This window comes from Grus americana, chromosome 1, assembly GCF_028858705.1.
Source record: "Grus americana isolate bGruAme1 chromosome 1, bGruAme1.mat, whole genome shotgun sequence".
In the NCBI taxonomy this organism is placed as follows: domain Eukaryota; kingdom Metazoa; phylum Chordata; class Aves; order Gruiformes; family Gruidae; genus Grus; species Grus americana.
In genome coordinates this window covers 14,071,317-14,093,652 of record NC_072852.1, presented here as the reverse complement: position 1 = coordinate 14,093,652, position 22,336 = coordinate 14,071,317, and the positions used below count along the sequence as shown (strand labels likewise).

The following is a 22,336-nucleotide window of genomic DNA, read 5'->3' as shown; positions in this document are numbered from 1 at the left end:
CAGAACTGGAGAGGAGCAGGAGTGCTTCACTTAATGCTGGCTACTACCTACGATAGATTTTTTTTTCTTTCAGGACTTTTAAGTTTCTAGAAGATGCCCCATTTAGTGACTATTACTGGTCGTATGGGATTTTCATGGGTGTTCCCTCTTAGCAGGATTAACCTTGAATAATTAAGATAATGCTTTAGATATTCCCAGGAGCAGGAATGAGTAATATACTGTTGTATTTGCTATAAAGCTTTAAAAAGATATTGCGAAAGAAATGGCTAAATTATTCAGTTTATCAGTAAAGCATCATTAAATATATTCATAATCTGAATAATGGAGGACATGAAAGAATACAATTAATGATAGGATGTGTTTGCTTAAGGATTCTTTGGCATTCCTACCACCCTTAATAACTTCTGAATTTTTCCTTTATGTTGTTCTTTTATTTCATGTTAGATAAAAGCGCTGAGTGCTTTGTATTGCACTTCTAAAAGAAAATGTGTGACCTTTTGGGCTTGTGGCTAAAGAACCAGAGGAATGCACAAACACCGTAATTGTATGCCAATCTTTAAAGGAGCAAATTTTCTCCCTGGAGTGTTCCAGAACTCTTTCCATGGTAGCCAACAGATATGTGAAGTTTTGGACCTGAACCTCTATCTTGCACTTAGGGCTTGAGCTGGGAATACTGAAATTTTAACCCAACATCTCATATTTCTCCACCATGTGAGCTTGGGGAGTTACTTATCATTTCCATGGGTAAAAAAGGGTTTATAATATCTGTCTTTAAGAGGCACTAGTTCTGCTAGTTCATGATTAACTGATGCAGAAATTAAAAAAAAAACCAAAACCAGAAGTATTATGTAAAAGCTAAGAATAGTTATTCAGTAAAACCAGCTTTTTTGTATAAAAACTTTTAGCCAGTATATTATGTAAGAAGGAATTTTATCTTTAGAGGTATTGTCTACTTAGCTGGGGCATTCGTACAGCTCTGTTACCATACTATTGGAATAATCACAGTTTTTAATGAATGTATATTCACATAGACAGCTGTGTGATGCAGTGCTATAATGTCCATTTCACAAATGGGCTGGGGGAAGGGCAGACTTTGAGAATGTCCCACACTTTTAGTCAGCACTCAAAAGCATTCTTACCTTCAGTTTGGATGGGCACTGGTGTGTTGGATGCAGGCCACAGCAGCCTTCACGTGGTCCTCTTCACCTAGAAGCGATGGCATGTAATCTGTGTCAAACTGACACGGCAACCTAAGTGCTTCCTAGACGGACTTCATCTCTGCCTAATGCAAAAACCAAACAAGGCCAATACGAGCATGTGGAGCTGGATTTTGGGAACTGACCGTGCCTTGGATACTCATAGTTTCAGGCAGCTCAGGTACGGAAGAGGCAGAGGCTGAGTTATCCACTCCAGACTGAGCCGGAACACTGGCACATCAGCAAGTAGAACCCAGCTTCTGGGTTTGAATCCTAATCAGTATAACAACTGCCATTCCTGGTTTTTTAGAACTGTATTAGAGGTTAGTCTTCAGTTTGATTTTTCGTATACAATCAAACAACAAGAAGCTGATACAAAAATCTTAGAAATGTTTTCTGGGAATATTTCAGGAAACCGATAGGTACAAAGAACTACCAATACATTCAAGAAAAAGGTGTCTTGGTCACAATCCTGCAGCAAGTTCCATGTCAACACATAATCTGTGTTCATACATAAGACAGCTTCTCCCCACCACATTATGTAAATTTGTGTCTATCGATTTCTACTGTATAGTTTCAAATATTTGCCAAAATATTTCACAAGAATGTCCACAACAAATTGTCAGAAACAATTACTTGATGAAGGATGCTGTATAACTAATGCCATTCTGTAATTATTAACTGCAATAAACAGAAATCTTTGCAGGCAGATAGTCCTACAGACAATCAGTATAATTAACAAAAAATGTAACCAGCATGTTTTTCTTTGTCAGAGTATCAAATATTTGAATGTACTAAAAAAAAAAAAAAAGGATTCCCTTATTAGCCTATCACAGTGACAATTACACCATGCTTCTTTACTGTTTGAACTGATTGTTCTTTGTGTCGTTCCCATTCCTCATCATCTTTGTCCAGATCAAAAGTTTCTGGATAAATGGGCAGCTTGTCTTTTGGACACTCCTCGTAGTAACTTCGAACGTATTTTCCAACAGACCATCCTTTGTATTCCTCAGGCATTTTGCATTCTAGGCCACTGTAGTGAACATTGTAGTGATGCTTCAACCAGTAGAAAAGATAATGAATGTTGTAATCACATCTCCAAGGATTCTCTCTCAGCCACAGTATTTTCAGAAAGTAGAGATCTTCCAGTACTCCATAGTCAAAATTCTGTAAGCTGTTGTTTGATAGATCCAGCTCCTCTAAGTTGTTGAGGCCTGAGAAAGCAGCTAGTCAGTAGAAAAACAGTTATTGGTACCTTATAAAGATAAGTTAGAAAAAAAATGTGTATCTGCAAAGGGACAAATGTTTTCATAATTATACATTTATTAATTTTTTTTGGCTAAAGGCTGCAAAAAAGATTTTTCACTCCACTTTAAAAGATGGCTTGTGCCTTGAGAAGGGACATATTGGTATAAATATATCAACACTGGCGGAGTTGTACTGCTGGTAAGGTTATAAAACACTTAATAAGCATGCATGAGTGTAGAATAGGACAGTGTAGGTGAATGAATGCTTGATTTGCTCATAGAAGTCTACTGTTATTGCCAGGATACAGAAGTAGAAATAAGGAAATTGATTATGTATTAGACAATGTGGAGGGCTAGTCGTTTTTATATGTATGTATGTATGTATTTGTGTGTATATGTGTATAGAACATTTAAATTAATATTTTAAGACATGGAAGAACCTTTAAATTAATATTTTAAGATATGTTCAGCCTGGAGAAGAGAAGGCTCCGGGGAGACCTTAGAGCAGCCTGCCAGTACCTGAAGGGGCCTACAGGAAAGCTGGAGAGGGACTGCTTACAAGGGCATGGAGTGATAGGACAAGGGGTAATGGCTTTAAGCTGAGGGAGGGTAGATTTAGATTAGATATTAGGAAGAAATTCTTCACTATGAGGGTGGTGAGGCGCTGGAACAGGTTGCCCAGAGAAGCTGTGGATGCCCCCTCCCTGGAAGTGTTCAAGGCCAGGTTGGATGGGGCTTTGGGCAGCCTGGTCTAGTGGAGGGTGTCCCTGCCCATGGCAGGGGGGGTGGAACTAGATGATCTTTGAGGTCCCTTCCAACCCAAACAATTCTATGATTTTATGAAGATAATAAACATGGAGCTTCATAATAATGCTTCTGAGTCACATTTCAGAGAGCAGTTCATACTTTTTGCAAGTATACTGTTTCATTTAATGGCAGAACTCTTAATTTAAATAAATTGATTGTGTAATGTTAAACCTCATAAGTACCATTTTACTGTTATTACGACTTTCTACTGCTGTTTAACTTCCAAAATGCTACTAGAGAAGGCTCTTTTTACTTCATACTATCTATCTGTCTCTCCTTGTGTCTGCTTTCACAATTAAACCCAAATGCACATAGGTGATAAGCAAATTGCCAACAAAGGCACTTGAGTTCTAATACTATATAACTTAAGAGCAGTTATATGTAGAAATTTTTAACTCAAGAGAGTTAAAATCCTTTTGGTTTGTGTATTACTTTATTGTCCAATATATTTTAAAAGCAGCCTCATTATAAGACAAGGTTTTTTAGATTCGTCAAAGATATTTAAAAAATCATTCAACTATTTAGCATTTTGGGAAATGATTAGCCTTCAGTCTGCAGAATTAAATTTTTGCACTTGGTTGGTTTAGTATTAAGAAAGGGCAGCTGAAATCAGTCTCTCTTCATTGACTTCCATGATGTTATTTCAGCACAAACCTTTATGAATTGAGTGGTACAAAAGGTAAAATTTGCACCAGCTTCTAGATTTTAAAATCCTTTTTCCTCCACATTTATATCCTATAGAAACATTATCAAAGTTTATAATTAATAAAACACAAATAATTTTTAAATGAATATTTAAAATTATTCTTACCAGGATCAATGTAAGCTATTTCATTACTGTTTAGGTTTAATATCTTCAGTTCACTGACATCTTCAAACTCTTTGGCTCGTAGTTGTCTAATTTTGTTGTTGGACAAATCAAGTTTAACTATATCTGGAGGTATGTTACCTGGAACTTTCTTTAAATCTTAAAAAATGAAAAAGACATAACTTGTGTCAACTTTCGATTATTCTTACTGCTTAGGTATCACAGTTGCATGCCACACAGAGTTTTGTCAGTCTAACATTTTTTCTTGTTTTCTTTCCCTTTTACCCCCACCAGAAGTGTCAATGTGTTTTTTCAACTTCTGAATTTCATTGCTGTGTTCACTTGTGTCTTTACTTTTCATGTAAAATTGCTCTCTTCATTAGTGCTTATAGTAAAGCCTCTTTCTGCATTTCATATTTTTATTTGAATAGAACTGTACTATTCATTCACATAGGGATAGGGTAGGTAGTAAAGATACTATACTAATAAAAAGTAGGTGTGAAGGGCTTGTTCATTCAAAGAAAAGAAACCAGAGTAACTATATAAAAATGTTCATTGGTATGTGAGCATCTTCCATGATCAAATTATAGTGTGCTGTCTTACATCCTTTCTTTTGTGTTGCCAAAAGGTTAAATGTTCTAAATCTTATCAGCAAGAAAAATGTTAGTTGTTAGAGTATTTATAGTAATATATATACTTATAATTACAGCGTAATTCTGAAGTTCTGAAGATGCCTAATGCATCAGTTATTCTTGAGACTAAAGCAACATATCAGAGTCCTCCTGCCTTATATCTGATTTTGAGCAGAGCTTTGACATTATAAATACATAAATATTATAACTACTCCAGCCTGCTCTGGTTGCAGTGCTTCCTGCTTGTGCAGATGTCAAAGTGTCAGGGCCTATTTATCACCAAATGAATGCAAATAATGCTTAAATTTAGAGTCTTGGAGAGTTTGGCAGTACTAGATAGCAGATTTTTTCAACTGCTCTTGCAAATACAAAATCTTTTGCAGAAAAGCAAGCAGGAATTACTTTTGCATCCAACTTTTGTTGCTTTTTTGTTTTGCAAAACAGAATCAAGGACATAGGACGCTTTCATTCTGAAGTACTGAAAGACCTGGCATATCACTGGTCTGATGAAATATAAATAAGAAGTTCTTCAAAAAGGAGAAAATGCACATGGTTATATGTATTTTTAAGATGTTTCTTTCATTATCTTTCTGGCACTAACTGAAAGCTGCTGACCTGTTGCCATACTTCCTTAGAGATACATGGTACTGGCATACTGCTTGTCACTCTGTCCCCTCAGTTGTAAAGGAAAAACGGATTGGAGCTTTTCATGTCATTTTACTGGTTTGGCAACTGATGCACCTTTTTTCCTACTCTGAAATCTTGTCCATGTGGATTTAGAGAAATATTTGTGTTTTCCTAGGATTTTGGGTGCATTACATTCCTATTTCTGATGAAAATTCCAGTGAAATTGTGCATGTACTGCACAGTAATCATATGCAAAGACAGTAAGTACAATGCTTTCATCAAAGATCACCATGTGTTCAGAAATCCCAAATGTCCATGGGATATCTACATCCAGCTGTCAACCACATGCACAGTAGATCTGATACTTCCTAAAAAATACTGGAGGTACTCAACGTGTCCATGCTGGACATTCAGGAAGTCCTGGACTGAAACACTTAGTTCTTGACCTGAAGGAAGGAGTCCCTCTACCCTCTAATACACTCATTTATTCCTTCATTATTAGTACTGAAGACAGTAAACCATTTTTTAAAAATACGGTAAAAGCCTGTGAAACTCCCATGAAGAGCAGACCACATTGAATGTTTCTATGAAGTTAGAGAAAAAGTAACATTTTTCTTGCCAAAATTTTTTTAGTATGTTCATGTGTTCAGCTCGTCTTTTTGATACCACTAAATGGAGAGAGCTTGAAAGTCAGTCTGTGCTTATATTAAGATTATAATATATGCCTGGTTTTTGTTCAGTAGCACAATTTACTGGAGACATAAGGTAATAATGATATAATTAAGATCCTATGAAGGATAATTAAGATCATAATCTATAATAATTACGATCCTATCCACAAGGAAAGGTAAGGTAGGTGAATATCAAGAAATTAATAAATGTTAGCCAGTAAAAAAGCATAGATCATTAATAAAAAGATTAATAAAACAGAAGTAGTACTTGCATGGTAAAACAAAGAGAAGAGTGAGGCATGGGAAGAAGAAAGGCATTTAAGAGTGGAAAAAAAGTAAAAACGTGGACCATTTTGTGTGACATACACAGCATATAAACCATGTAATCAAACACTGAAATCATTAATTCTTTATATTTAGGTTTTGTCTCCTTATACTGACTTCTGAGTTTGTCTGTGGCACTAAGGTCCAAGAATAAGGGCACACAGAGTTGTGACATAAATTTAAGTCACTGTTAAAGCAAATAGAAGTTCAGCAAACACATTGCAAGCTACAAGCAGGCAAACCATACCACAGTGGTCTGGCGCTACAGGCTATACTTCGGAAAAGTTGGGAAAAAATCCTCCCAGTTTTGGACACTTCTAGTAATGCTTTTTATTTCAGATTTGTAATGCTAAAGAATGACTCTCTTCTGAATTGTTTTGTTGTTTGCTTTGTTTCATCATGGGATAAAATATGGGAAATATAAAGCAAGAATAAATGTGCACTTCTGTGTTGATATATGCCCCAGCTGGTTCACCCTTAAGGCTTAACTGTGGCTTTTAGGAGCCTGAGAAGGATTTATGAATGGAATGGATCCAAGTGTCTGAAAAACATTTCTTGAAAGCCCTTCAACTTTGAAATGTTTTCTGGGTGCTGGGCAGAAGAACACAGAGGAAGTATTTCTTTATGAACAAAAGCTTACAATTTCTTCCCTTAGTACAAGAAATCTTGCAGAGAAAATGTGCGGATGCAATGGCTCTCCATCGCAGTCAGGTTCCTTTGGGCATTGTAAGCACAGCTGGATGCTCCAGTCCTGCTGCACAGCTCGCTTCTGTCAAAGTTGTTGCTATCTTTGTGTTTGTACACTGGAAAGAAGAAAAGACACTCTGTGCTTTTCTCTATCAGTACAACAATTTTAGCACAGCTGTGATTTGACCTATTAGTATGTTTCTAGTTATAAAATCGAACTAGTGAGGTGCTAGTCTTTCAATAACTTAAGTATATGCTTAATTTTATTCCTGTTGATTTTTGTTAGATATAGTAGAGCACTAAGGAATATCTGTGGAATTGTAGCTGCAGAGTACAGATAAAATGCAGAAAGAATTCCTATTTGTTACTTGTAGTTACGAGAGAAAAGCAATTAACAGTATTAAAGTAAGTAAAGCGAGTACTAGTATATATTAATTTGCTGTAAATAATACGTGAATAAATGTAGTAAGGGAGCAAGAATAAATTACTAATTCAGTTATAAGGACAGCTACAAACCTTTTCTTTTGCAGTTCAGAGTTGGTACAGGAAACACATACATGTGGCACAAAGAGGAATCAAATTCTGGTTTGACAGCTTCAGGCTTCTGTTTTATGTTTTGGGGGTCCTGCCTGTCCTCTTCGCTACATAACTGTTCAGCTTTTATCTGCTTTAGCTTTTGATTTTTCAGTTCTATTGGGTGCACACACTTGGCATAATTTCCCAAATTCCTGTTTGTTGGAACCTGTAGCATTGTAACAAGAGTTTCTAGTTCACAGTTGCAATGCCAGGGATTATCATAAAGACGTAGGTAGTTTAGACTGGGCGTATAAATAAAAATCTCCTCAGATAAACTCTTAATTTGGTTATGCTGAAGTAAGAGTGTGGTAAGTTTATTCAAACCAAAAAAAGCCTCGCTCTCGATTTTTGATATATCATTCTGTTGTAAATCCAGACTTTTCAGTACTTTATACTTGGAAAACATGTTATTCTTCAATTTACGAATCCTGTTTCTTGCTAGCAGCATGTGTTTTAAATCCTCTGGCCAATCAGGTGCCACAAAAATCAATTTTCTTTCCTGACAATCTAGGTATTTCTCATGAAGGTAAGTGTATATGTCACATGTTAGGCCTCGAGCATTGCGCTTAACAGTGCTAGATGCTTTCCTTAAGATGTTTTCCCTTTCATTGTTTCTCAAACTCCTATTCCTTGTCTTCCTACAGTCAGATGCTTTGCAAAGAAGAAGTAGTAGTATAATAGTAACTACTTGCATCCTGACATTCAGCTGGCCCCAGTTATTTTCTGTGACAGCTGGAACAGTTGAAATTTTTGGACAGTCTTAATCAGTGTTGTACAGATCTGAGGAGGCACAGCTGGGGTATGTGGGATCCCTGTGTTGGAAGAAAAGTAAAACATTAGAACAGATGAAACAGGCGTTTTGGTGGAGGTTCATACATAAAATGCAGCATTCAGTCAAGTACTCAGTCATCACACTACTTGGAGCTTCACAGAATCTTTGAAGATTTAACGTCCTATCCCTTTTTTTGTTGTTTTTACTGTCTCTGGTCTACTGTTGTTCATTTTGATTAAACATGGGAAACTATATGGACCAATTTCTAACTAATCTTTGTTAGAAGGTTCTCATGTATGCAGGAAAATGGCATCAGGCTGAATCTTCTTTGTATTTAAGTTCATCTTGGAAGATGAGCTTGAAAGAGGAGCTTGAAGCTGATGTTTTCCAGAGCCAGACCAGGGAAAGTCATCCAGTGCCTGTCAAACCCCCAGTTTTAGACTGCACTCAAATGTGGACTTGTTTTCAAGTTGAGCCCAAATTTATCATAACTAGCTCTGCTACTACCAAGTATCTCTCATGGCCCATGTCAGGTGGACAAAGTTGGCTGGACTGCTCTGAGAAGGACCCAAAACCAATCTTTTGCAGGATGCTTTGAGGCTATATGTCATCTGAGCGTAGGCAGAGCGCAAAGAGAACCTGCGGGTCCTGGCCGTGGCCTGCTTCAAACCACTCCAGGTCTGGCCACCTGAGGAGGGAGAGTAGAGAGGGGTATGCCAGAAGCTTTTGTCTTTCCAAGAAAGCCAAACACAATCATTAGGAATTATTATTATTAGAGGAAGACAAGGACTGCTCCCTGCAACCATGTCCAAAATTGCCTCGGTATTTTCAGTAATTTTTTGGCCTGTGTTCCCTCCTGAATTTCCCATAGTACTCCTGTGCACTGCCCTTTTCCTTTATTTTCAGTGAAGTTTGGCCACAAGGTTGTGTTTCCTTAGAAACATTTTAACCCCTCAGGTTTTTGTATTTTCTAGCTTTTTTCCATCTCACAATTTTTCTACTTTTGCTATCAGTCAGTATCATTCCTTCCAAAACTTTTTTTAATCCTTCACTGTTTGGCTTAAGTACTTAGTTACTTTTTCTCTGTGACTGTGGACATCTTTGCATTATGCTCAGTCCTTTTTGACCTTAGCACCTGGGAAGGTGTTGAATCCCAATCTTGCGTGCAGATCATTGCACAGATGTTCTGTTTCTAAAACGCCGTTGTTTTGGGCTCAAAACGCGTGTTTTTATCTGGAGGAAAGGTGGTGCAATAAATCAACTAATATCAGGTAAAATTATTTTGAAAGCAAAGAAATTTTTCATTTTTTAACGAATTGGCAGGTCAGTTTCAACCCCATCTCAACTGTAGGGCGTTCTCAGTATTTGTGCAGTTCTTACTCATTAGACAGATGGAGCAGGCCTGTCTATGCCTGCTGCTGCATCCCTCTAATCCATGCGGCCAGTCATTAATATTACCTTCGAAACCCCATTGACTGGTTTCTCCATTTTATTCCTGTAGTTGCCAGTTGCCTGCCTGCGTTCAGATTCTGTTTGTTCACACTGTGACTGAGTGTTTGCATTGATGACTTTATCCCTTACATGAAAAATGAAATTCTATCTGTTACCTTTTGGCAGCTGTATGCTAGTTCGTGCAAATTGATCATGTGTTTTAATAACTTGGATCATAACTGGGATCCTCTGTGTTGTTTTGACCTGTTCACCGTTCTGATAATGTGATAGCTCATTCTATTCAGGAGAGCTTGGAAATAGAAAAAAGAAGAACCTGGGGGAGGAAAGGTAATAAATAATTATGGAAAGACTCTTTCCTTTTCCTTTCCATCTCCTGGGTCTGAACTGGCATTTTTTACTACTCCATTCTGTTTGCTAACTAAATTATACTCAGCTATATTACCAAAATGAGCAGCTGCTTTCAGTAGCATGTACAGTTTCAAATGATAACTGTGTCTCATTTAGTGCTAAGGCAAAACCCGTGTAAGAGGTATGTCATTTCTGTGGCTTAGCAGCCTTAAGGATGATTTTAATCGGTTAGGTTGAGTTGCGCAATCCTTCTCAGTATTGTCCTACTCTTCAAAAAGGCACTGAGTTAGACAGTATAACAGGATATCAGTGAAGCCACAGTCCCTATAGAAAAAAATATACAGATCTATTGCTGTATTGGTGCTTGATTGCAATGAAAACATGTACTTGACTTACCATGTGAAAATGTGTTTTTAAAGACTTTTTAAATATATTTCTTTTAACTCTATAAACCTTTCATACTGCATTTTCCAAATTAGGTATCTGTATCATGCCTATTTTTTTCATTTCAGTTTAGACAGATCAGTTCTTTTTGAAGATAGGATTAAGGCAAAAGGTATTAGTATGTTTAACAGGAGTTTTTGCATCTTTGCCTTGGAGGATAGACTCAAAATTTGGCAGAAGAGTGGTTGAAGACATGTGTAAGGGTTGTTTCTAGTGTCAGACATCTATCTTTCATTATTTTGTTAGACTTGTAAAAATCTCTGCAAAATAGGATTTTCTAAAAATAATAGATTATACACACACAAAAGAGACTGTGTCAGGCAGCTACATTCTCTGAAATTCCATACTCACAGAAGATAAGCAGTGCTTCTCCTGCAATCGGTCTGGCTGTTGTACCTTTACTTTCACAGGGAAAAAATACTTCATGTATATAATTAGATACTGGTGTCATAATATGTGAGTGGGAAGGACAGATAAACCCATGTGGAAGACAATTCTGGCATTTCCTAACATCAAATTGCTTAATTAGGTAGCTTTCTGGTCCTTTGGTAACATAAGACTGAAAACAGCTTGGTTCCTAAGCCAGCCATTAGTTGATGGAGTGTAAGAAGAGACATTTCCTCAGGACAGCTTACTCCAACTTCGTATTCTACTTCTGGTTTTCTGTGCTTTCTTCTGAGTGATCTGCTATGGCCATGGTTTCAGGGAGGATATTGGCCTAGATGGACTGCATCTGTAATAGGAATTCTTACATTTGTGTGGTACCCTGAGAATTTGAACTGCTCACCTTTAATATGACTTTTATATTTTTTATTTTTAGGTGATTGTAAGAATTTGCAAGACTTAAATCTCTCTGAATGCCAGGGATTAAATGTAAGTACTACATACTTTTCTATAAACTCTAATTTATACTGAGAAGGAAGATTTTTTAGTGACGCGGTTATTTGGGTACAAAAATCTTCCTGATAAAAAGTAGAGACTTGTGTTCTTAAGTACTTTGAAAATGGAGTTTAGTAGGATTCAGAGATACTCAGTGAAGTTCTCATTTGTTTTCTACAGTGCCGGGGCAAAATGATATGTTCAATTGGAATTAATTTCAATAAACAAGATTCAAAACTTCACCGATCTGGGGGGAGGTTTTTTGTTATTTTAAGTTTGGACTTGTCAACAACAATACATCTTAATGCTGTATCTCCAAGTTCCTTTATTTCTTCATTCAGTAGTACAATTGGGCTCTAAAAATGTCTCACTAAATTTCTAGGTATTTGTGAGAGCCTTTATTTGAAAGGTGTCTAAGTATGCAATCACCGTTATATATTTGTCCATTCTTTTTCCTTTAACATTTTCAGTTTTATCTTGCTTCCATTAATTCTCTTTAATGTTTTTCATAGCTCTTCTCTGATGGAAAAAGAATGTTTGATTATGTTTTAATTAATTATTTCTTAGAAATGACACTGATATGTGCAAATTTTGCTCGTAATAAAATCAATCTAAAAATAAAATCAATATTTTTTTAGAAATGAGAGTTCTTAGTAGACTTCTATAATATATACATCCATTTATAGGCTATTTCACAGTGTTAAATATATAAGCAAATAATTTGGTATAGTTTAGTTGTCTTTGGAGTGAAGTGCATGTCCAAGGGTCGAGCCCAGAAACATGCAAGGTTTAAAAATTACCATGGATAAAATAGAGCTTATGAACTTCGTACACAGATGGCATGTGATGGTCAAGTTAGAGAGGCAAGAGCTGCAGAAGAATCATGAGGTTCTAATTTATAATACACTGTTTTGGTTCTGCTTTATATATATCGTCATCTCTGTCCTATGTTGATGTTAGCTTTATTGCCAAATATCTTGTTCTTACCATTTTCACAGATTATATAATTTTCTTTGCTATACCAGCTACAAGGAAGGGATAAAGGTATATTATATTGTGAACTTTGAGTAACTCTGTAGAATCATCTTTCTACATAACATAATACTTACTATATGATATTACAATTACAGCGTAAAATTTCGAGGTTGTATGCTTCTCAAGGATTGTGTTGATTGTAGATTCCTGCATGAAGGCAGTAAGTTAAAGAGGGACAGGGCTTGCCAAATTGTAAAGACTCAAACACTGTTTCATAACTGTCCATTCTGCTTGGTTGTTAGCATGCTTGCTAGTATACATTTGGTATGTACCAGCAAGCACCTTCTAGGTAATGCCAGGGCCCGGTTAATGGGATGGCAGGGACTTGCTGATTACACTCTGGCCAGTACTGCCCAGTATGTGCTTGGCCACCTTTTTCAGAAGGGCACACTGTTGATGTACGTTGAAATTGTTATTGACCAGGACTCTCAGGTCAGTGTGTTTGATAGTTGCTTTCTGTCCAGTGTGTAGACTGTACTGTTGCATGGAGTTATTCCATCCCAGGTGCAGGACTTCGCATTTGCCTTTGTTGAACTTCATGAGGTTTCTGTGAGCCCGTTTTTCCAGACTAATTCTCTCTGAATAACAATTCTAGCCTCCCATGTATTGACACTCCCTCCAGTTTAGAATAATGTGTGAATTTGCTGAGAATGTACTCTGTTCCTATCATCCAAACCATTTATAAAGACATTTAACAGTACTGGCCCCCATATTGACCCTTGAGGGATGCCAGTTGCCACAAGCCACCAATGGGACTCAGCACCATTGGTGATGACTCTTTGGCCTGGCAGTCTGGACAAATTTTCACTCACCTTAAAGTTCACTTATCCAGCCTTTATTTTATCAATTTGGCTATAAAGGATACTGTGGCCTACATTGAAGGCCTTGCTGAAGTCAAGATACACAACAGCCGCTCTTCTTCCCTTATCCATAGATCCAGTACGTTCATCATAGAAAACTATCACCTTAGTGAGGAATGCTTTGTCCTTGGTAAATCCATGCTAGCTGTTCCCTATCACTTTTTTATCCTTCATATGCTTGGACAGGGCTTTACGGAGGATTTGCTATCTTCGTGGGTACTCAGATGAGGCCTGTACTTTCTTGGATCTTCCTTCTTCCATTTCCTGAAGATGGGTGTGACGTTTCCTATCTTCCAGTCATTAGGAATCTCCTCTGATTGCCATGAGCTTTCAAAAATTATGAGTGAGGCCTCTCAGTGACAGGAGCCAGCTTTCTTATTACTCTTGATGCATCCTATCTCATCCCATTTCCTCAGGTGCTCCCTGACATTATCTTCTGCTACCATGGGTATTGCTTCACTCCCACAAAGTCTGCTAGTAGGCTCCTGGGAGGCCTTAAGACAAGCCTTAGCAGTAAAAACTGAGGCAAAAAAAGTCATTGAGTACCTTGGCCTTGAAGATCAACCAGCTCTCCTGGACTCCTTTGCCCGCCAGGGCCATCTACCATGAGATCCTGTTAAGCAGATCCCTAAACAAGTCAAAATCTGCTCTCAAGTTCAGGCTTTCTCTTCTACAATTTGTCCAATTTTCTTCTCTCAGGATTTTACACTCCTCATTTTCATGGTTGCCACTCTAGTTCTTCACATCCTTGACCAGTTTTTCCTCGTTCATGAAACAAGTCCAGAACATGTTCCGTAGACCACTCCTCAGTCACCAGGATCAAGAAATTGTCTTCAAAACACTCTAGAAGTCTCCTGGCTTGTTTGTGCCCAGCCATATTGTTCTTCCAGCAGATATCAGTGTGGTTAAAGTCTCTCATGAGTAACCAGGATAGGCAATTGTAAGGCTTTCTTCAGCTGCGCAAAGAAGGTTTCATCTACCTTCTTTCCTTGATGAAACAGTCTGTAGCAGATACCGCAATGTAATCCTTATAGGTCTAACCTTTTATCCTTACAAATAAGCTCTTGACTGACTTGCCACCCATTCCGATGCAAAGCTCCATGCATTTAGGCATAACTTTGCACAGAGTGTGACCTGTCCTCACCTTCCTGGGCTGTCATTCCTAAATATTCTGTAACCACTCATTGCAGCCCTCCAGTTGTGTGTGCTGCCCCTTTGCATCTCTGGAATCCCAATGAAATCATAGCTCTGCACCTGTGTGTGGACTTTGATCCCTACTGGTTGATTCCCATCCTATGAGTGTTTGCGTTCAGGCACTTGAGATGGATCCCTGGTTGTGCTGCTCTCTCCTGGAAGGTTTCAGAGTTTTCCCCATCATGCTATCCCCCACCACGCTTTCTCACCACTCCCTATGCCTTCAGTTCTCTTCAGGTTATGGTTATCTTCTGTCAACATACCTATTTTTACTGATACCACCTCTTTCAAATCTGTTGTTGAAAGAATATATTTCAAAAGCACAAACTGTCCTCTTTAAAGTTGATTGGTATTGAATTGCCAGCTATCTTGATAGTTCTTTTGCCTGATAACTGAAAAAGTAAAAAGGTGACCATAACATGGCAAAAGATACACACTCGGCTATTACATTTGCATGTATAAGTGATTACTTTTTGCCTTTCTATTATATTGACATTTATTGTGAAACATTTTTCATACGAGGAGATTTATTCTCATTATATTCTAATGGAATGATATATAGAACAATATAGGTAGTACCACTTTTGCAGGTCAATAAAACATGGAAGCCTTGTAATTACTCAAATCTAATGTTCCACCTAGAGGGTGGAACTAGACAGGAAGCATTTTGTAAATGCTATTATTGGTTAGAGAAGTGTACCAGAGTTTATGGAGAAAATTCACCAGTGGATTTAGATAACGGGATTGGCTAACAAGAATCTTGGTTTAGCAAAATATGTAACTATATGCTAGCTTTCAATCCTGTGAAAAGTCCCCTGTGCTCTGTAGGACTGTGTAGTGTATAATGTTTCCTTGAATCAGAACGCTAAAATTACCACACTTCCAGTGAGTAACAGTAGTATCATGTGTCTACTTTGAGGCTTCCAAAGAAAATGGCTGTGATGTATAAAAATTATTATGATGACTGAAGAATACTTATTCATATCTTTCCCTCTTTCGCTCTGCACAAATATGTAAGATAAATTAATACAAATATAATTTTAATGTACTTCTGGAATTTTTTTATTATTCAGGATGAATCGATGAGACTCATATCAGAAGGTTGCAGAGCTCTTCTCTATTTAAATCTGTCATATACAGATATTACTAATGGAACACTACGACTATTGTCAAGGTAAAATTAAACAGAAATACAAATGTGTTTGTTTTAATCTTGCGGGAAACTTAGAGGCATATACAGTAGACATACTCTTTTTGATGATTTACAGGATTCTGTCTGCTATAAAAATGAAAAAAAAAAATGCCCCATACATTTGACTTAGATAGCAGTTCTTTTCTCTTTTTAAAAATATACACTAGATTACCCTATATATTTCACAGAGTTTTACAGAAACTTTTAAAAGAACATGCTGGCCAAAACTTTCTTGGGCATGTCCAGTTACTCATGATGATGCAAGAAGTTTGCAAGTTAGATATGTTGTTAAAAATTTATTTTTGCAAGAGAGGACTGTGGATAGGTGTATTGTGTGAGCCAAGGCCTTGTGTGACAACTACAAAAGAAAGGAGTTATTCCAAACTCTTATTTAGAAGATCGGTGAGATGAAGGCAGAGAATTTCCATTCTTACAGAGGTCTGCCATTCCTGTTCTAGATGTATCCCTCCATGAGACTCGCAGTCTGCCTGGTAGGTAGAATTGCTGCATTAACAGCTGCCATATAGGAAAAGAGGCATGCTGGTCTATGATAGCAGCCATGACAAAGATATATATAAATTTGAAGATAGCTGTACATTGTTTCTCTTTCCTATGAGGAAAACTAATGTCTTCCTTTCAGCAGCAGCCCCACAAAGTTGAGGAACATGGTTTTCTTTGGCATTTGCATAATACATTTTGACTTTTGTTTTTCTTAGACTATAATGTCATATCCTCATATAACTAACATTTGTTTTGGCAAAGTTTTCCATTTAGTGTCTCCAATCTTACCACTCATTTCTTCATCAGTATTATTCTTATAATAATCTGTGTTTTTTCCATGTTGGCTGATATTTTGTCTTTTTAAATTTCCATGTATTGATGTTGAAGTTTGGAACAGCTGTTCTATAGGTAATCTCAGCGTATGTTATTCTGGTTACCTGAGCATGCTGTTGCCACCAGAAGTCAGAACCATTAATTTCTTTTGATGTGTAAATAGCACTTACCCAAGAAAGAATTCTCCAGAGAAGGTGAAACTTTCAATGCAATAAAATGTTTAAAACAAAAAGAAAAATTGTCCACTGACAAAATATATTTTGCAGTTAACTTGTACCTCATTAATAAGAAATTTTCCCAGTAAAACACATGATGCTTCTGATTTAAAACCATAAGATACCACTGTTTTTCTTGACAATTTTTGGACAAAAAGCAAAGCTTATTGTTTCCGAGATGATGGGGATGTACAAAAGGTTGCTGTTCCGTGAAGATTTTGACAGCAGAAAAATTTCATAAACATTTCACATGCCATCTCAAAATCATTAGCTCACCACAGGTCCTGTGTAATAAGGTAACTAATAGAAAGTTCTTAGGGGTGGCAGTATTGCATTTCCTAATACGGCACATGAAGTTTGCTATTGTATATCAGATGTCCGTTATGGGAACAAGTGAAGGGTAGGCTGAGTGTGCTCAAAACTGTTTGGTCGTTTTGGATTCTCTCCTGCTGTTCCATACAAGCATTTTAACCTCTGTATTGCACAACACAGATCATCAGCTATAATTTCTCTCTGAAAAATTCTGTTGCATATGGTAGACATTAATATTGTCTATCAGGAATAAATATCAGAAGGTTATTTTGTCAGATTGCTTTAACACAATGATCCTGAGATTGCTAATGCCAAAATTAACTGAAAAACCAGTATGACAGAATTCCTGCAGAATTTAGCTGTAACACAAAACAAGGATTTTTAATCGTCTGTGTGCTCAAGCTTAAGAAAGGTGTCACTTTAAAAATGGCAGAAGAAGGCATGTGTTAAAATTCCCAGATCATAAAAATGACTCATATGACCTGTACAGAAAATCAGTGTCTCTTCAAAAGTATTGGAAGGTTTTGATCATGGTCTTCAAAATGCAGTAAGAAAGGCTTCCCTGTGTCTCCAGTTGTGCAACCTTGTAGCAATATATACTTTAAAAAGACTCAGAACTGCCAGAGTATAAAATCCAGTCTTTTAATTTATTGTCTATTTTGTCAGATAAGTTTGGAAGTGTACTTTCTCTGACTTTGATTTTCCCCAGTCATTTCTGTGGAATATGTCAGTAAAATGCATAAAGGCTTGTGCTTCTACAAAGAAGGATACTTTTATTTCTGTATCTAATATGAATTAAATGTTTCCACTTAAAAAAAACACACCACAAACACATGTCCTTATATTCCGTTATATTCTAATATCTGGTTCTGATGCATGTTGTCTGTCTTGTTGTTTTCTTTGTTGTTTTGGATTTTTTCAATGAAATGTAATCTTAGATTTAATTTCTTAATATTTTTGTATTATCCTTTTTTTATGATAGCATTATTTTCCAGCTTCATATCTCTTTTTTTTTTCCGTGTTCAGTTCAAGTTAGCATGTTTCCCCATTCTATATTGAAAGTATAAAGTCAGTTCCAAAAATGTATGCCACTCCTTAAACAGTCAGCTCCCCAGTGGGTGTTCCCATCTTTCTTCAAAATGCCTGCTTTTGCTGACTTGCAGAACTGTGTTACTATATCCCTGCAACTAAATGTCTAGCAGAGCAGTAGGTCCTAATTCTAGGTTTGATTTTCTGTATGCTTTCATTTGTGGTGCTTGTGGCAATTGTTATTTATTCCAGTTAGAAATGCAATTCAGTAAAATGGACAGTTTTCAGTATGTTGTAAACCAAAGCTGCAGATGGAAACTTAAGTATATGCAGAGTATAGATTCTTGCTTTTACAGAGTGCAGTTGATGATTAACATTTTCCACTTATACAGTTTGCTTTCTTTTAACTAATGTTTAGTATAAAGAAATGTTTTCCAAAAGAACCGATCAAAACCTAACAGTGGATGATTCACTTTTGGATAATTCCCTTTTGTATCTCTTTCAATTTTTCAGATTCTTTTAATTGTACTCTTCTAAATAATTATATGACTTGAGAAGCTCTAACTGTACATTTATAGTTTTAACATCCTTTGATAGAGTTCTGGTTTTCATTTCCAGCAGGCAGTGCATGTAAAATCAATGGCAAAGACAGTCCAGCAAACGTATACTGAAAAGTCTATTAGCTTTCAAAGTATGCACACAAATATCCCAGTTAATTAAGAAAGTATGCTTTTGCAGTTATTTGAGATAACTTTAAAATGATACTGTTTTCATATGGTGAAATATGTTGTATGATAGTGCTATTCCCCCAACAATTTGCAATACAAGGAGCAGAGGAAAAGTGCAGCAGAAGAAAGGGACTTTCAAACTTCAGCAAGGAGATAATTCTATTTCATATCGAACATCTTTTCTTTACAGTAATTTTCAGAATACTTTAACTATGTTACTTTATGTTCTTTTGATTCTGTCACATACCCTTGTAATAATTTGCTCTCTGTTTTGTTCTGTTTTTCGCAAAGCAGCTTCCCCAATTTACAATATCTGAGTTTAGCTCACTGCAGAAAATTCACAGACAAAGGTTTACTGTACCTGGGCTCTGGAAGAGGCTGTCACAAGCTCATTTATTTGGACCTTTCAGGTTGCATTCAGGTTTGTAGTTCACGTCTTTCTTTCATTCTGTGAAGAAGAGAATCCTTTATATGACTGGCTGCATCCTGCATTCATGGTATACTGAAGTAGAACAAGCACTGCAGCAGACTTTCAGGGTTTTGAATTACATGACTACAGCTGTTTAAATTTTACTAAGGAATAATAGCACTATAGGTTTGGATCACTTCCAACAAACTGTCAGATCTATAAACAGCTAGTACTTACTGCATAATGAGAACAAGGCTTGCTTTTTGTAGCCATAAATAGACTAATTCTATGTCATGATTAGTTAGGATTTTAAATGAGGAACTCTGAAAATGCAGTTTTTACTAAGATGTCCAAAAAAAAAAAAAAAAAAAAAGCCACTCTGCACTGGAAAAATAAGAATTTACATTTCATTTCCTGAGAAGGAAATTAATTAAAAAGTGAACTTTTGTTACTATTTTATAATGGTTTAATATATAAATTGAAGTAGTATTTATAACTGCAATCTAAAAATAGTTAATGTTTTGGATTATTTTAGTCTCCTACTAAACTTCTAAAGAAAACCAAGGTTTTAGAATCTGATATTGTTTTAGAAACTTTCAAATATATACTGTATCTTGAAACATACTTCAAAAGCAATATGAAATGCCAAACTGTAAGACAATAAAAGTCTGCCAGTGTTTTATTAAAAACTCCCACATATATTTCTTTATACACTGAGAAGATTCTCCACATTACAAAATACATGTGAAATGATAAAGAGATGGAGTCTGAGGAATATAAGGGTTTAGTTTTCCATCTAACAAAACCTTTTCAGAACCAAGGATGAAGGCAGATAGGGCAGCAGTCTTGTGACTGCCCTTTATTCTGAGCGTCTGTTCCTTGTTCCTGAGAATCATGTGGAGACTGTTGTGCGGTGGCAGTGTGAAATTTGAAATGAGGGCTGAGGTTAGAGGAAAGTTAAGAACTACCTACCTCTGAGTTACTTTTTCAAAATGCCAGTAATCGGTTATTTTATCCAAAAGCAACATTCCTGCTTGTTCAGAAGTGTAATCATGAGCTGTAAGGATCTGCCTCTAGAAAGCATGATCTAATAGTAGTCAGAGAAAAGTGATCATCATCGCACTGGGAAAACCACAATCCTCCCCTTTCCAGAGGGAAAGGGTTTGCTCACCAGTGTATTCCAGAGCTCTGAAAGGGATTCCACAGCTTCCTCCATTTTGGGCTTCCCCACAATTCTGGAACAGCGCTTGATGATTATGACTGAGTACTTAAGCAGTTACAACCAAAAAGAGCATCAAATTGCATCACTGTTGCAGAAAGCATTTTAATAAGACAGAATTCTTTGCTTTCCCCCTCATTGGATGAACTAAACCAAAAGGAACTTCTGTAAGGGTAATGTTTCAGAATTAGTTAGAAAAATGTAGTGAAGCTATAGTATAAACATTTAAATTATGCTAAAAAGTGTTCTATAGAACAGAATATATATTCTATAGAATATATATTTTTCCTGGTTTTTCATGTTTCCTGTTTTTTCTTTCATTTGAACATTACAATTCTTTTTACATGAGTTCTTATATTACCATTACTACTATAGGATTTGAACATCTATTTAGAAAGCCCATCTGTAAAATGGGTGATTATGCTCATGATTTTGTGAGTAGCAACTTGAGGACCAAGGCATTTAAATAGCTTATTTAAACATAGTTAGGCAGAAACCTGGGAATTAAGCAGACATTTTCTAGTCCATTGTCATAAAACAAGACAGTTTTTCCTTTGACTATTATATTAATACATGGTAATAATACTGGGTGAATTGTAGGTACGGGTTTTTTGCATAAAATCTCAGTAATTAAGGTAGTGTCTTTATGACATGGGTGGTAAATATTTTCATTAATGACTTTCAAGATACTTTCATAAAAATATAGAGATTCTCTTGTGTCCTGCTCAAAAGGTGTCCTATTACACCATTGATATTCTCAGAGAATTACCTAGAAAGTGTAAGATTTCTTTGTTCTGTGTCTGAAGCTGAACAGTATAGGTGGAAAGTTTTCTGCTATTATTAGACACAAAACTGAAAAGACGGAAGGGTATAAAGCAATTGCATGTCATTTACTGATATTTTAGATTGAGATTGTACAACTAGAACAATTTAGTGAGAGAGATTTTCAGTTAAATTAGAAACATGGAGATCTGCAAAGAAATTGACTTTTTTATTTCTGGTGCCAACATCTATGGCTGATTTTCAGACTGGAATTATTCTGGCCTCAAATGCGTTAGAGTGGTCTATCAATTGCTGTAGTTTACAACAGCTGGAGAAGAGATCACAAGCCACTGGGAAAAAGAAATTTGACCCTTTCATTTCTTGACATCCTGCAGTGTTCGTGGGGATGTCAGAGAATCTATTGGCAAATGTGTAGGCTTCACCAGGTTTCACCATCTGAGTTTCTCCTGCTCTGACTTCATTGCGAGAATTCTCATTTTGGCAGCTGCTGTCAAATTCTGGCTGATTCAGACGTATCAAGCAGTAAAAAGGGGCCATCACTTGGGGAGAAAAACCTGAGCCATGTTCTTTATTTATTGAAGAAAAGGACTCATTGTTTACATTTCCTGAGTACAAACTCGTGTAATGGAAGAATACTTTATTATAAGTTACACATGCACTATTCTGTATTTTTAGAAATATGCTAATTCAGGAGTATGTTAATATAAGCTTTTTTTGGACAGTGGAAAATTAAAGAAAAATAACATGTGGAGACAAGCCATCAATGTAATGTGCCAAACATCTGAAAGGATATCACAATTCATTTTATCATTCTTGACAAACACAGAATAAAGAGCACCACAATAAATAAGTACCGCAAGAGTACTTCCTCAATCCTGAACACTGATTTTCAACTTTCTGAACTTACAGTGCATTGACAATACTAGAGTCATAGAACAGTGTTTCTTCAAAATCCCTTCTGCACTGCAGACAGCGTTCTGCCTTGCAGGGTGGATTCCACAAATGCAGGCAGCTCAGGGGGAGAAAGAAGGAATTTTAAAGCAGTACTGTATGGGT

At 36.5% G+C, this 22,336-nt stretch overlaps 2 protein-coding genes across 2 annotated transcripts in view; one reads left to right on the top strand and one right to left on the bottom strand.

The window, feature by feature from the left end:
- The window catches only part of FBXL13 (F-box and leucine rich repeat protein 13), a 92,582-nt gene that overhangs the window by 32,890 nt on the left and 37,356 nt on the right, over window positions 1–22,336 (top strand). Inside the window, exons 10-12 of the mRNA XM_054800998.1 lie at window positions 11,412–11,464; window positions 15,633–15,733; window positions 19,164–19,290. Of these exons, the coding sequence (XP_054656973.1) occupies window positions 11,412–11,464; window positions 15,633–15,733; window positions 19,164–19,290 (281 nt within the window). The remainder of the gene's footprint in view (window positions 1–11,411; window positions 11,465–15,632; window positions 15,734–19,163; window positions 19,291–22,336) is intronic.
- On the bottom strand, window positions 1,502–20,499 carry LRRC17 (leucine rich repeat containing 17). The gene is made up of 6 exons (XM_054801035.1): window positions 20,450–20,499; window positions 20,251–20,351; window positions 19,231–19,317; window positions 7,516–8,387; window positions 4,062–4,217; window positions 1,502–2,422 (listed from the first exon to the last, which is right to left on the bottom strand). The coding sequence occupies exons 4-6, from the start codon at window positions 8,267–8,269 to the stop codon at window positions 2,019–2,021; spliced, it is 1,314 nt and encodes a 437-aa protein (XP_054657010.1). The 5' UTR covers window positions 8,270–8,387; window positions 19,231–19,317; window positions 20,251–20,351; window positions 20,450–20,499; the 3' UTR covers window positions 1,502–2,018.